The sequence below is a fragment of the Alosa pseudoharengus genome, unplaced genomic scaffold (assembly GCF_046254945.1).
Source record: "Alosa pseudoharengus isolate Yale_2024_CS ecotype anadromous, Long Island Sound unplaced genomic scaffold, YU_APseudo_1.1 YU_APseudo_1.1_scf_22, whole genome shotgun sequence".
Taxonomy (NCBI): Eukaryota; Metazoa; Chordata; class Actinopteri; order Clupeiformes; family Clupeidae; genus Alosa; species Alosa pseudoharengus.
Genome location: NW_027468680.1, coordinates 4,707,175 through 4,721,975, shown reverse-complemented (window position 1 = coordinate 4,721,975; position 14,801 = coordinate 4,707,175). Strand labels below are relative to the sequence as shown.

General features: G+C 43.0%; 1 protein-coding gene across 1 annotated transcript in view; it reads left to right on the top strand.

The window, feature by feature from the left end:
* Window positions 1-14,486, top strand: part of ccdc85ca (coiled-coil domain containing 85C, a) — a 49,251-nt gene extending 34,765 nt beyond the window's left edge. Inside the window, exons 3-6 of the mRNA XM_076300313.1 lie at window positions 6,416-6,539; window positions 11,483-11,553; window positions 12,821-12,919; window positions 13,982-14,486. Coding sequence (XP_076156428.1) covers window positions 6,416-6,539; window positions 11,483-11,553; window positions 12,821-12,919; window positions 13,982-14,071 — 384 coding nt within the window. The 3' untranslated portion in view covers window positions 14,072-14,486. The remainder of the gene's footprint in view (window positions 1-6,415; window positions 6,540-11,482; window positions 11,554-12,820; window positions 12,920-13,981) is intronic.
* Window positions 14,487-14,801: the final 315 nt, after the last annotated feature.

Below are 14,801 nucleotides of genomic sequence, written 5' to 3'. Positions count from 1 at the left end.
ACACGCACGCACACACGCACGCACAAACACACACATTACTGAGGCCATAGTTCAGCTTACATCTCTGAACCCCAATGGTGGATTCACCTCCGTAGAGATAGCCCCTGACCCTGGGTCAGATCAGCCTGGGTTCCTGTCAGGGGCAGCTCTGGGTCTCACTGTGTCCCAGACTAAACCTGTGTAGAAAAAATGACAGAGCACACCAACAGAGTCAGCATCAGAGTGAGTAAAACAGACATGGAGTCCACAGTTAGAGTTATGCCCTCCCCATGGTGGAAGAGCATTCCATCTCCCAGCACAGCTCACTTAGAATATACTGTATGACTTACATGGCTGGGGTGGTAATGAATTCACCATTTATTTATGGCAAAGTCATTACAGTTTTTTACAATTGTTTACACACGTTTTCAAAACTCTGTGTCTATTTTTCAAAACTCCACACACAAAACCCACAACTGCTCACACAAAATGCAAAATGCCTCAAATCTCCAGCAAAATGACACACAACATTCAAAATGTCAAAAACACATGTTTAAAGCAAACATTCGCCTCACATTACAAACACTTTTGTCATAATATGAAATTTTGGATACATCATGTACACACTGTTGCTCAAAACCTAAAGCTCTTCTGTCTTAGGCTTTCTATATGTATTTCCATACAAGAGTGAAAGTTACAGCATCAACAAAGAGAAGTTAAAATACACAGTAAAAATGCAAGCAATATTGAAACCAAAAATAGTGATTTTTCCCAAATAATTTGCTGTTGTGAATACAGTATTTTACAGCAAACAAGAAAAAAAGCAAAGAAGAATACAGTGACCACCAGATGTACATGGAGTTTTGAAAACACTGATTTTTTTCTTCTTCTAAAGACAAGTGTGTGTGTGTGGGGGGGAGGTGGGGGGGGGGTCGTGTACAGTATGTATTCATAGGCCTATAGACCCTTTCAACTGCAGAGACAAACAATTCTACAGTAAGCGTTCCTAAGGCATTTCTGGAGGCACAGAAAAATGTATTGAGCTAATGGTACTGTAACATGGGGACAAACAAAAATAGAGTAAAAAAAGACAAATTTTACATAAAGTCAACTTTTTGTAGAACATTACTGTAAGCTAAAGTCCGATTGCTGTATTTTCTCTATTTTTAAAGTATCTGCATTGGTTCTGAGTATTTCAACCGGAAATCCTCTAGGAGCAGATTGAAAGGGTCTATACCTATATAGAGAGTATATCTATTCATAGACCTATACTAAGGCAATGATTGGATGGTGTTCAGTAAAGTAAAGAGTGTTTGCACATGTGAAGAGAAAGAGTGAAGCACTGGTGATTTAGTGTGGCATTTTGATGGGTTGTGTTTGAAGAACGAAATCAAGTTACTTCCTGTTAGATTTTTGTGTGTTAGGTAGAAAATTGTGTGTGGTGTTTTGCAAAATGTGTTTTAGTCAATTGAAAACTGAGTCAAACACTGAGAATTAGTGTATGGTTTTGCAGATTTGGTGTCGGGTTATGATGTTTAGAGGACATGTTTAGAAAATTGTGTGACAAGCAAAGATTTAGTGTGTAAGCAGTTGAAAAAAACTGTAAATAGCGATACGCAACACACAGCAACACGCACAGCACACACACCACACACACACACTCACACACATACACACACACGTGACACAGAATACACAAACACAACTTTCGTAACACTAACTAATATTTTTGGCTGACTCTATAAGTCGCTGCCTTGGTAATCCCCTAGAATGTATTATTATTATGGTCTGTTTGCACACAACAGCACTCATAAGTGTTGATATGGACAGTAAGCTGCAAAAATGGATTTCCATACAAATGGCCCTTTGTGTCTGAGACCCAGTTTGGGAAGAAATCAAAAAATGCCAAGCTTACGTTCTGCTCATGTTCTGCTCACGTTCTGCTCACGTTCTGCTCACGTTCTGCTCATGTTCTGCTTACGTTCTGCTCACGTTCTGCTCACGTTCTGCTTACGTTCTGCTCACGTTCTGCTCACGTTCTGCTCACGTTCTGCTCACGTTCTGCTCACGTTCTGCTTACGTTCTGTGCAGCTCGACACTCAAGCAGATTATACAAACGAGCCTGAAAAACCGGAGGAATAGACACAGATTGGCCTGGTTCCTCACACACACACACACACACACACACACGCGGCTCTAAAGACGAACGCAGCCATCGGTGTTGTGTTCACGGTGACACGAAGAGCTGCTGTGATGTTTCAAAAACTGAGCAGAGCCACGTAAGGCGTCCTCAAGGCGGTCATCCCGCGCTGATGAGTGGGGACAGATGCGCGCCGGCGGTCATCCTGCGCTGATGAGTGGGGACAGCTGTGCGCCGGCGTTGATGGATGTGTTTTGATGCGGTGCTCTGGAGCGTAAAACCATCCCTCACTTCTGCACCAGACGCTCGTTTGAACTCCTGGCCTTGTGCCATCTCCCTTTCACCTCATGCTGCACGGGGTTGAGTGGGGTGTGTGTGTGTGTGTGTGTGTGTGTGTGTGTGTGTGTGTGTGTGTGTACAGCGTGTATGTGAGTGTGCAGTGTGTGTGTGAGTGAGCTGAGTGTGTTTGAGTGTGCTGTGTGTGGTTGACTGTGCTGCGTGACTTACTGACAGCACATAGTTGAAGAGGAGAGTGTGTGACACATGACATGCCATTGTGCTTTATGATCCCCCATAGGGAAATCATCTCATTTACGTCACTCTAGTAGGAAATGAATACTTCCAAAAATTCTGAGCAGGATGTTTAAGTTGGATATTTAGTTGACGTTGCTTGAATATGTCTGTTGTTGAGTTTGGTTTATTAGGGGAGAATGGATTGATGTTTCTCCCCTGCAGGTGCACTTCAGTGAATGAATTCATTTTTTCTTTGAAGTTGAAATTTAGTGGTAGGGACTAAAGCCAACCCCAGCCATGCAGAAAACAATTGGACAGGCTTACAAAGTGACGATGTCTGTTTTGAGTGTGTTGTATTGGAGTAGTCTTTGCATCAGGCCCGGTTCTAGCCTACTGCTGTACATTTGGATGGGCTGGTAGACATTTTGGAAATTTTATTTCAACAAAGCAAAGTGGTCAATTTGGATCAAAATTGACATAAACACAAAACACAAACACAAAAAATCGTTACTACCTAGCTCGAGTTGCTACAGCCAACAGCCAGGGGTATGCAGTATTTCTGATAATAAGCATTTCAAATACAAAATAGTATGTTGTCATTTGTATTTTATTTTGTTGAAGAAATATTTGGGAAATATTTTAGGTAAAACCAATAGCCTGCTTTTGGTAATGCAACAACATCATAAAAGTGCAAAACCATGAATGCAGCATCTGTCTGGTGCTGACTTGTAATTTGCCCAGAGTTGTTGTGATCAGAACATTGAGATTCAGGAAAATGATTTAGTGCACACTTAGTAACGTGTAGGTTTCTCACACACACACCAACCTCAAATTTATTGAGAACTTTAATAATCAGTTTCTTGAGAACTTTAATTATCCAATTGGAATACGTTGAACCGGTTATGTGGTTGCCCTGCAACAAGTTGCTCCATGGATCGCCTAAAGCAACACGAGGAAAAAATGATTTAATTAATAATTTGCCCAGACTTATTGTGATCATAATATTGAGATTCAGGAAGATGATCCAGTGCCAGATGAGTAACTTATAGGTTGCTCACACACATGCACTGACGATGTCAGAGACTTTGTACCGCTTGACAAGTTCAGTTGTGACTTTTTGAGTGCATCTCTGATACGGTATTTAGGCTATGAGATGTAACAGGCAGGTCAGCATATTGATTTGTTGACTGTGTGCAGGTTATGGCATATCTGGTAGGCAGAGAAAAGTTGTTTCTCTCAAACACTGTCCACTTAATCAATTGTCAACTTAATCAAAGAGTCAGTGCAGTGATGAAGGAATAGATTAAATAGACATATATGGAAGGTTTGCAAAGTGATATATTGCTCAATAAGTATTTTATGTTTTAGTACTTTCAAAATACAAAAATACAGTATTTTAGTTTGATACATGGTGTGGCTATGTATTTTGGAATTTATTTTGATACACTTAAAATTAGGGTATGTTATACTTTATTTTAAAATGCATTTTGATATATTTATGCCCATCTCTGCCAACAACTAGAGCTGCCAGGCAGCTACCATGCTACACTGGGGGGATATTTAAAATTATTATTAAATTGCAGTAGCCTATGATTAAATGTAATGGAATATCCAACTAAGGTAGACTGCTGTTGTTCACAGTTCTAAGATATTTATGGTTACTGATATACACCGAGTCTCTGGCCCTCTCTTAGAGCCAGGCATAGCGAGCTGGCCCTCAGAAGAAAAAGTTTGGGGACCACTGCTTTAAGGCATCAGGAGGGGGGGGGGGGGGGTTACCTAGCACACACATACATAGGCCTACTGCACAGAGTACCAGCTGGCTACTATTACACTCAACACCAACTCATCCACACCTAGCACACATACATAGGCCTACTGCACAGAGTACCAGCTAGCTACTATTACACTCAACACCAACTCATCCACATCCAAGCTGAGTTTGAGACTGCACACAGCACAGATGCACAACTGAAAACAACTTGACTTTGTCTGGGTGAGCAAGACACAATGCTTGGGTGGGCTTAGCATGTGGGCTTAGCATGTGCGCTTAGCATGCATGCAAGTGCATGTGCCTATGTGTTTGTATGTATGCATGAATGTGTGTGTGCGTGTATTCAGATGTGTGTGTGTGTGTGTGTGTGTGTGTGTGTGTGTGTGTGTTCAGATAAAGTATGTGTGTGTGTGTGTGTGTGTGTGTGTGTGTGTGTGTGTGTGTGTGTGTGTGTGTGTGTGTGTGTGTGTGTGTGTAAAAGTTTAAGTCCAGCCAAATCACACATTTCATCAGAATCATGCAAGGGAGGGGTGTGATTAGATTGGCTGTCAGTAATCAGCCAAAAACACCATAAATATGGACTCGACCTGGAAGTGATCTGTATCAGCCACACATGCACAAACAGTAACTAGTCGTTATGGCTTATTCTATAAGCAACATGATTAAAAGACTAAATCACAGAATGTGTTTGTTCACATGGTGCGCCATGCTAAAAATAAGGCACTGGGAAACAGGTGTCCATAGAGTAGCACAGTCTGTTAGTGTTGATGCAGGAGCTGGAGTCTTATTCCTGTTGAATAAAACATGAGATGGGGAGTTTAGTCCTATCCACCGTGACGTGAGGTGACCTCAGGTTTGCCTTCAGGACAAGCAGGAGCTGGAGCCTTAATGAACCATGTAAAGTCGGGTGTGGACTTGTCCTGTTGACATACCGTCAATCCAACTTCATAGTGACTTTTCCTTATAACTTGGTAAATAGAGAACAATTTCATACTAACAACACTGTAATTACTGTCAAATGCTTTTGCGTCATTGTGGAATGTACAATGACAGACATAAGCTCCCAGATGCTGTATGCACCTCACAAGTGCATGTCATGTCATGACTCCTGACAGTAAAATATTGTTGTTACTGGAGGTAATCCTGTCTGTCTTAACATAAGTGTAACCATGACCAGAGTTAAAGAAGATGGTGTTAGATGGAGATGTGTATGTTTGGTGTTGATGACTTCCTACATTATTAATCCTTCTTTGTGCTGCAGAGTTAAGGAGAAAAATAATTCAGTGGAAATGCATGGATTCCAGTTGCTGCTACTGGAAGAAACTGTAATCCATGCATTTCCACTGAATTATTTTTGGAATCTGATCCCTTATCATACCTGTTCATTCTTACTCGTTGCTCGACTTATCGTGACTGAATTCAAGATGGCTGCAAACGCTAAACTTCGTGAAGATACTGTCTGTATAAATCGTCTTGTAAGTAAACTACCAGTGCTTTTTCAAATGTCTCGTTTTAAATGTCAGGGCCCTCGGAAGTCTACCAATGAAGTGTGGAGATACATTGAGCCTCGTAAATGGTGTAAAACAGTGATTTATTTGCATGGCTAGCCCGATGCCGAAGCACCACCATTGAAAAAGCTGTTGGTAGCATCGGCTAACTAGCGCCAGATTTTGGAGTGCAGGGGACAAGCCGAGATGGGCTATGAGACATACGTTCACACTCGGTATCATGTTTCAATACACTTTAGGTCAATATCACACCGGAATTCTCCTTTAACCCTTGTATTCACATTTTGCACTTTTTCAGACTGTTCGGGTCAAATTGACCCGGGACATTATTTTGGTATTTAAAATCAATAGAAAAATTTAAATGTATATAAAAGTTATTCAATACATATTGTCTTTATCTCAATTCCTAACAAATTCAACAAGATACCATATGCTATGAATAGTGTTAATTCATCTCTGATGGATAACCTTTAACCATACCCTGTGTTGTTCTGTCTGCAGCAAGGGATCGTGGGAGACCTGAAGACGCTAAAAAAGGGGCTGTCCATTTACCACTCCGAATCCCAGCTGGCCTCACTCGCCCACTACCAAGAGGCTCTGCAGAACGTACGTACACTCCATCAATGTCCAGCATCTACAAGGACTCAACCCAGGGCCCCTCATTTTGATTTTACAATAATACACCTCCTCTTTGCTTATCCACAGGACACTAACTTTATAAAACAATAATATGTGCAGAAGCCAATTAGTTATATCAATTGCAGTGAAGCTTCTGTTTATAATTAAAAAAAAAACCAAAAATAGTAAATCTAAATCTAAAATAGTATGTTATTCTTAAGTTGCAATGTTATTTGTTTTTAACAGACTGTGTGTAACAACAATAACGCATGTCATGAGTATGTGTATGATCAAAATTGTTTGTTTCTCTGTTTCCGTCCATGTGTTGGGGAACTAGACCCAAGAAGATTAGGGCTTGGTGACCCAGGCATGAAAAGGCACTGGGCTAGGAAGGGTTTAGCTTTGGGTCATGGTGCTGTGACAAGATGTAATTTCCTCAGAGTCTCTTTGATTTCTAAATCAAATCATCCACCTTAATCTGCTGCTCCAACCGCTCCAGAGTTTCCTTCCTTCAGTCTGGTCAGGGATTGGCCACAGTAACATGCCCCGGTCACTTTCCCAACATATCAAAGCAATGCGAGGGGCCAACCAGGATGCCTTTTGTATGAAGTACTTTGTTGTTTCAACTTCTTATGTGGGCTTTGTCCACTATGGCTGTTGGCTTTGCCTCCTCCAAGGCCTCCCGTGACGCACCTTAACCTACAGGTTTTTATGAGTGTGCAAGGGTTTGATTTATATCATTCGCTCTTTCTCTCTTTCTTTTTCTCTCTCTGTCACACACACACACTGTCTCTCTTTCACGGTTTCACTGTTACCCTCACTTTTACTCTTTCATCTTCCCTCTTCATCTTTCATATCTCGCCTCTTGTGAACTCTACAAGCCCCCACCCCTCACTCGACAACCACATGGAGATTCTGTAATGGGCGTGTATGCCGTTCACACATAGGTATAGGCGCACATCATTTTTTAATCATCCGAAGGGTAGGACCTCCGTTTGACAAACCTGTGCATATACTCCGGAGGTTCTATCTGAAAGCCCTTTCTCTCTCTCTCTCTGTGGGGGGCCATCATTGTTGTGTGGCTGTTCTGTTCTGTTACGTTCTGTTCCTGCACTGAAAGGTCATCAGCATCACACACTCCAGCTAATCAGGCAGCTTATCAGCCATGCAGAGGCACCACACGGCCCTCACGAAGCCTCCCTGGAGCCTCAGCGCACAGCACACAGCTCCTGTTTCCACACACGGGAGAAATCAATTAGAGTGGGACACCACACAACTCCGCACAAGACGCACACCGTCAAAAGCCTTTGTCGTTATTTATTTATTTGTTTATTTATTTATTATTTATTTTCATCCCCTTCTCTTTTGTCTCATTCATCCTTTCACTTTGAGTGCAGGATGAGGTGATGGCTCAAGACAGTGAAGGCTGCCATTGCCGTTGCTGTCGTTGCTTCTGCTGTCGCCGTCAATTGTCTTTTGGCCCGTGAGCTCATTACCATGGCTTTGAACTTTCACTTCAAACGAGAGCGGTGGATGAGGCTTTAATAATGCACGGCTGCTCCTCCAGGCTTTTGTGTGAGGCCTGTGACTGTCGTCAAGGGTTACCTGAGTGGTTACGATGTCAAGTGTTGGGGGGGGGGGGGTGCCCTCCACCCACTTTCTTCCTTTTGAGACAGAGCTAAAATTAGTCCATCAAGCACCCCACAGCCTCAAAGAACCGTGTGACCCATTTGGAATAACCTGCGCCATAATACACTCTTCTGCCCATCTACAGAGTGATAACGTGCCTAAGATAAGCCAAGATGACTGCAGCTCTCAGAATCTTATATGGTGTATGACAATGTTTCTAGCTAGCCAGCATGCCTGTCTGTCATGGAATTTGACATACAGTATAAAGACAGCATTGCATTTCATATACCGGTATGTTTCTTGCCTTGTTTAGTGATGTGGAGCCTCACTTCAGATATTCAGACTTTTGCTTTTGCATGTTCCATTTTGAATTGTGTCTGATCCATATCATCATGTTTGTTCTGGAAGTCATTAAACATGTCACAAACACCTTCACACAAACACAAACAAAGTGTGAAAAAGGAAAGAATAAAACCTTAAAGACATTCATGATGTGACGGAGGGAACTGAATGGGTGAACATGCTCTGGAGTGTGTTACCCATGAAGCATGGCTGATACGCTTTATACTGTTACTGCTCACAGTTGGGTAAGAGAATGGAAAACGAAAGGCCCTTAAAAGATTGTCCATCCTTTGTTGGTCCTATGATTTCTATAATCTGCAGAGGAAAATAAGCTTTGCCCCTTCTATCCATCCCATTAGCTGTATGAATTGTTTGTCTGTCTGAAATCTGTGTGTGTGTGTGTACATACGCGTGTGTATGTGTGTGTAATGCAAGTGGATTTTATGTATTGCTAGTGCAGTTTAATTGGACTTAGTGGATTTGCTTTTGAGGGGCCCTTTGGCCTTCCTCATAGTGGACAGAGGCACTATTAATTAGCTGATGTCGCGGTGCGATTGTGGAGTCAGCGGTTGCCTTGCAGTGAAGCTCTGTGACGATGCTCAGGCATGAGCTGGGGGGTCCTGGTGGCACTGCCGGTTTGTGTGAGGCAGATTTGTCCATGTTGAGGCAAAGTGTTTTTTTTTTTCTTCTTCTCTTTTCTTCCTGTCTTTTCTCTCTCCATCTCATTTGGCAGAGTGCTCTGGTGCAGGCGGCGCTTAGCCACCCGTTTGGACTTCAGCTGACTCACCATATGGAGCGCCAGCAGACCACTTCTGATGCCACTCACCAGCACTCCTCCTCTTGATCTCTCACTTCTCTCTCTGTCTCCCTCTCTCTCTCTCTCACTCACTCTCACCCTCTCTCTGTCCCTCTCTCTCTCATCATCTGTCATTTGTTTTTCCACATCATTTTCTCCCTTTATCCACTTTTTTATCTATCATTCTCTCTCGTCCTCTTTCTCTATCTATCTATCTATCTATCTATCTATCTATCTATGTACATGTATCTATCTATCTATGTATCTATCTATCTATCTATCTCAGATTTACACTCTCCCTCTCCCATGTTAGATTTTGCACTCTGCAGCATTAAAGTGTGTGGTGTCGGAACAGGATATTTACTGATGCTTGGTGAGGCTTTGTGGGTTGTGGCCTTGCACAGCGCCCATGTGCTTTTACTCGATCCTTTCCGTGCACCTCTGCACATAACACCAGCTCACACCACGTCTGCCGTTCTTCTGACCCCTGTGCCCTGTTTCTCTTAAAAATAGTGATTTTTTTTCCAGAAATTACGCTTGGGTCCTTCGAGGTTGAACGACCAAAACGTAGTTTTGCAAATAAAATGATTACCTACAGTAGAGCCCCATCACACTGGACGGTCATCACTTAGAGAGTCCAAAGCCATGAGTTACAGTTAAAAAGTTAAAGTTGACTGATATATAGCTTTACACAGAGTGCAACCAAAGCGACACAACGCAACGGCGAGAATGGAACCCGGGTTGACCGATTGTCAGTGGAGTTCCATATAGAACAGTGTAGAATTGGCGTGTTTTTAAAAGGAAAGAGAAATCACCATATTGACCAGGTGACGTGTCTAATAGACGTTGGTAATAAAAGCTCTGAGTCCGAGATGGTGAACTGATACGCACTCATTGGTGCATTTGCTCATGACCTGCTTATGGCTATCAGCTAGTTATTTGTTGAAGCCTGCCTGTGTGACTCACAGGCAGAGAGCTGCTTCAGTCCAGCGCTTTAATTAGCGACGAACAAGTGGACCCAAGGAATCCCTAACTCTGAGTCCAGTCCCAGCGCAATTTTCTCCTCAGAGAGGTGGACACCCCCCCCCTTCCCTTCCTTCCCATCACAGCCTCCACTAATGGCCGTGTCCTGCCATGTCTGAACGTGACCCGAGGCCATGTTCCTCCTGCCCCGGTCAATCCTGGCAATGGCCTGCTTTTGTGGGCACTATCCCCAGGGCCAGTGCCCGTGTGTGCGTTCGTGCGTGCATGCCCACCCAGCCCCTCGGCCGCGGTCGCTGCCAGCTGTAAGTGAGCATCGCTGGGGCATTTTCTCATGGCCAGAGGCGCCCCAACTCTCCTCACCCTGCTCTTGCTCCAACCCTCCTCCTCCTCCTCCTCCTCCGCCTCCTCCGCCTCACTGACGGAATGCCAGGGCCGATTGTTGTGGATTTAACGCTAGGGTGGAACTGAAAAGGCCGGGGTCTAAACAGGGCCTCTGCGGGGTCCCGCGCGCTCAAAGGGACCTTTGTCAGGGGGCCCGTAGCGGCCTCGCACAGGCGGAGATGAGCCGTAATGAGATGGTTTAACCCATTTAGTGCCTGGGCACAGGCGGAGATGAGCCGTAATGAGATGGTTTAACCCATTTAGTGCCTGGACACACAGACAGACATGGAGCACACACCAACATTATTATGTGCGTCTACTCTGGTCAATGGGATCACAAAGCATGGGGGCTTGGCAATGTGTGTGTGTTTGTGTGTGTGTGTGCGTGTGTGTGTGAGTGAATTTGTGTGAGAGACTGTGTGTATTTGTGTTTCATACAGATATAGCCACTCTGTGTGTGTGTGTGTGTGTGTGTGTGTGTGTGTGTGTGAGTGAATGTGTGTGAGACTGTGTGTATATGTGTCTAATACAGATATAGCCACTCTCTGTGTGTGTGTGTGTGTGTGTGTGTGTGTGTGTGTGTGTGTGCGTGTGTGTGTGAGTGAATGTGTGTGAGAGACTGTGTGTATATGTGTCTCATACAGATATAGCCACTCTCTGTGTGTGTGTGTGTGTGTGCGTGTGTGCGTGTGTGATTGATATAAAAATAATGTATGTGTGAGTACTGCCCCGTGTGTGATTTTCATGCGTCTCCTCTGAACGTCAGCATGCTCCTGTGTTCCTCTGTGTACAGGGCTCTGGCCACGGCCCAGCTGGAGCGGTCAACTCCCCCTCCACCCCCTTCCTGCCCCCTGCCCAGAAGCCTGAGGCCATGGTCCACGCCATGAAGGTAAGGCCTCACTGCCTCCTTGGACATCTATTCATTTAGCAGACGCTTTTATCCAAAGCAACTGTTATTCCTCATCAATGAGGAATAACATTCAGGCTACGATGCAGAGGAGTCCTTACGTAGCAATTAATACTACATCAATCAATATTATTACCAGAGGATTAGAGTGCAGAAAGTTTAAGGACTGGCATACCACATCTCACACACCCTCCATGAACGAGTAGCCCACAAGTGAACAAGCTTCTATTTATGTTGCATAATATTCTATTTGTGTCAAGAGTTTTGGTGAGATTACCAAGCAGCTTATTCATTCATGTTCTCAGCAAGAACACAGTCTTTTGTAATCTTAAATTCAATCCTCAGACAAATACTTTAAATCTTTAAGGGCTTTTGTTGAATTAATCCACAACCCCAAATCAGAAAAAGTTGGGACATTGTGTAAAATGCGAATAAAAACAGAATGTAATAATGTACAAATCTCGTAAATTCATATTTATTTGCAAAAAGGACAGAGACATAATATCAAACGTTGAAAATTATATTTGTTTAGTATTTGGGGAGTTCATAACATAATACATAATACAGGACATAATATTAAAATATTCAGAGAATCCAGATAAATATTTGCGAACAAGCGATAGAGCTGAAAAACAATATTTGATGGTCGTGGTCTTTTGGACCTCAGATGGCACTGCATTAAAACCAGAGGAAGAGTGATAAAATGGCCTGTCTGCAGTTCAGACCTGTCAAATTAGGTGCGTATTGGAAGGAAAGACATGAATAAGAATACCCTATACTCTTGAGCAACTGAAATTCTGTATCGAGCAGGAATGGGACAACATTTCATTCTCAAAAACTCTTTTTGAAACATGTTGCTGGCATCGCATTAAAAATGAACATATACTGTATATTCCAAGAAATAGTCAACATTTTAATTTTCAACATTTGACATGTTGTCTATTTCCTTTCTTCTGCTAAGTATGGGTTTACAAGACTTGTATATTATCACATTCTGTTTTTATTTTGCATTTTACACAACGTTCCAACTGATTTGGGGGTGTAAATTGTACTAGAGATCGTACAATTGTGCCACCAAGTGGTTTGTCTACTAAATAATAGTCTTCTACACAGGTTAAAAATACTCAGTTGTCAGTGTCAAACCCTACATATAAATCATTTAATGAAGTTAAATTAAGTCGTTTAACGAAGTTGTTGTGACTATAATGAGTTTTTGATTCAATCGCTCCTTGTGTTTTTGTTTGTACAGGTTCTTGAGGTGCATGAGAACCTGGACAGGCAGATCCCTGAGGACTACGAGGAAGACCTGAGTGAAAAAGAAAAGGCCATCGTCAGAGAGATGTGTAACGTAAGGAGCATATCACTTACTTCTCTCTCTCTCTCTCTCTCTCTATGGCTCTCACAATAGACCCTTTCAACCTGTTCCTAGAACAATTCCGGTTGAAATTTTTAAAACCAACACAGATACTTTAAAATGAAATTTTAATCGGACTTTAGCATGATGCTCAAAATATCTACTTTAAAACTTGTTTTTTTTTTGCCCTCAATTTGATTTGCTCAGTGTTGTTTTCTGTGCCACCGTAAATGCCTTAGGAATGTTTGTTTTTATTTCATTTAAATATTGTACGTATATTTATATTCAATATTCAAGTGCAAGTGTTTTTGTTTCGGGGTAGTGTCAATATTTGTTTTGGGAATTCTGCATGTCTGTCTTTTCTTGCGAGAGACACGCTGCATCTCATCATTTGATGGAGGATTTGGGTTCCCTCTTCAGCGGGTACAAAGGCCGGCTATTACACGGCTCGTAATTAGTGTCCCTGGGTCGATGAGCTTGGAGTGCTCATGGCACAGTTGTCAATGCAATTAAAATAACTTCACCAGCTAAAACAATGTACTCCCATTGGAGCTCTCTCAGGACGCCACTGTGTTCAAAGCCCTGAGCTGAGGTACAAAATCCCAGATAAGGATTCCAGGGCCCCCCTCTCCTGTGTGTGTGTGTGTCTGTGTGTGTGTGTGTGTGTGTGACCATATTGGGATCTGGGAACAGTATACTGACACTGTTCTCGCACATATGACCCTGGTATTTTCGCTGCTCTATGGCTGTCAAAAGGATGGCCACAGTTATGAGGTGGGCACACAATGCCACCATTCATGGGCTCCAGTGTCCTGGCATTTAGTGGAATTAGGCCTTCATTCCTTTTGTGTGCCTCTCATATCTCTGTGTGTTGTGTGTGTGTGTGTGTGGCTGTGTGTAACATCTTTCTTTTCTCTTTCTCTCTCTTATTTGCATGACCCTGTCTCTTGCCCCCCCCCCCCCGTCTGTGCAGTTAGGTGGTGTGTGTGTGTGTGTGTGTGTGTGTGTGTGTTATGGCCTTGTGTAACATCTTTCTTTTCTCTTCTCTGCGGTTAGGTGGTGTGGCGTAAGCTGGGTGATGCCACAGGCTCAAAGCCCTCCATCCGACAGCACCTCTCTGGGAACCAGTTCAAAGGACCTTTGTAGCCACAGCATCTAAAGCCAGCACCCAGCGTCTAAAGCAAACAAGCAGCCCCGGAACACGAAACAAGAGAGACCACAACGAAACGTCCACCTCCTGGACAGCCTCTTCCTGTAGAGAGAGATCGACTGGCGAATGGAGGAAGTGTTTGCAATGCTCTTTCTCCTCAGCTCATGCTGTGGTCATCTCCTCTTCACTCCTCTCATCCTTCAAAGCAATCACGACAAAACACAAGCAAACAAGACACACACACACACACACACACACAACATCTGCTGACAAATCAGTTTTGTGCTATTCTCAGTGTTATACATTCAGTCTTGAGGACAGAACTAATTTGACTAAAATCGGCCATTGCAGGTATTGCTCTGGGGTTGAAACAATGTGCTATTTTGTTATTTTCTTCACCATATTTTCTGATGTTCCTAACATGCGTTCGTGACTCCAGGAAATGTTGGCAGATTGCAACCATGTCTGACCTTGGAAGGCTTTTTAGCCATACTATCTGTGTGGTTGACTGAATAAGCTTTTCTAAACTTAGAACTGCACTTTCAGGAAACACATGAAGGCTGACAAAACATGGCACTATTTTCAGTATATATTTTTTTCTACTCTAGAGTGAGTGACCATGTGGAAAGTATATATGAGTTTATTAACAACATTCAGTTCCATACCTTGTGCTTCATAACTATGAGCATGGAGAGATATACTATATGAAGTGGTGAATTGGGAGAA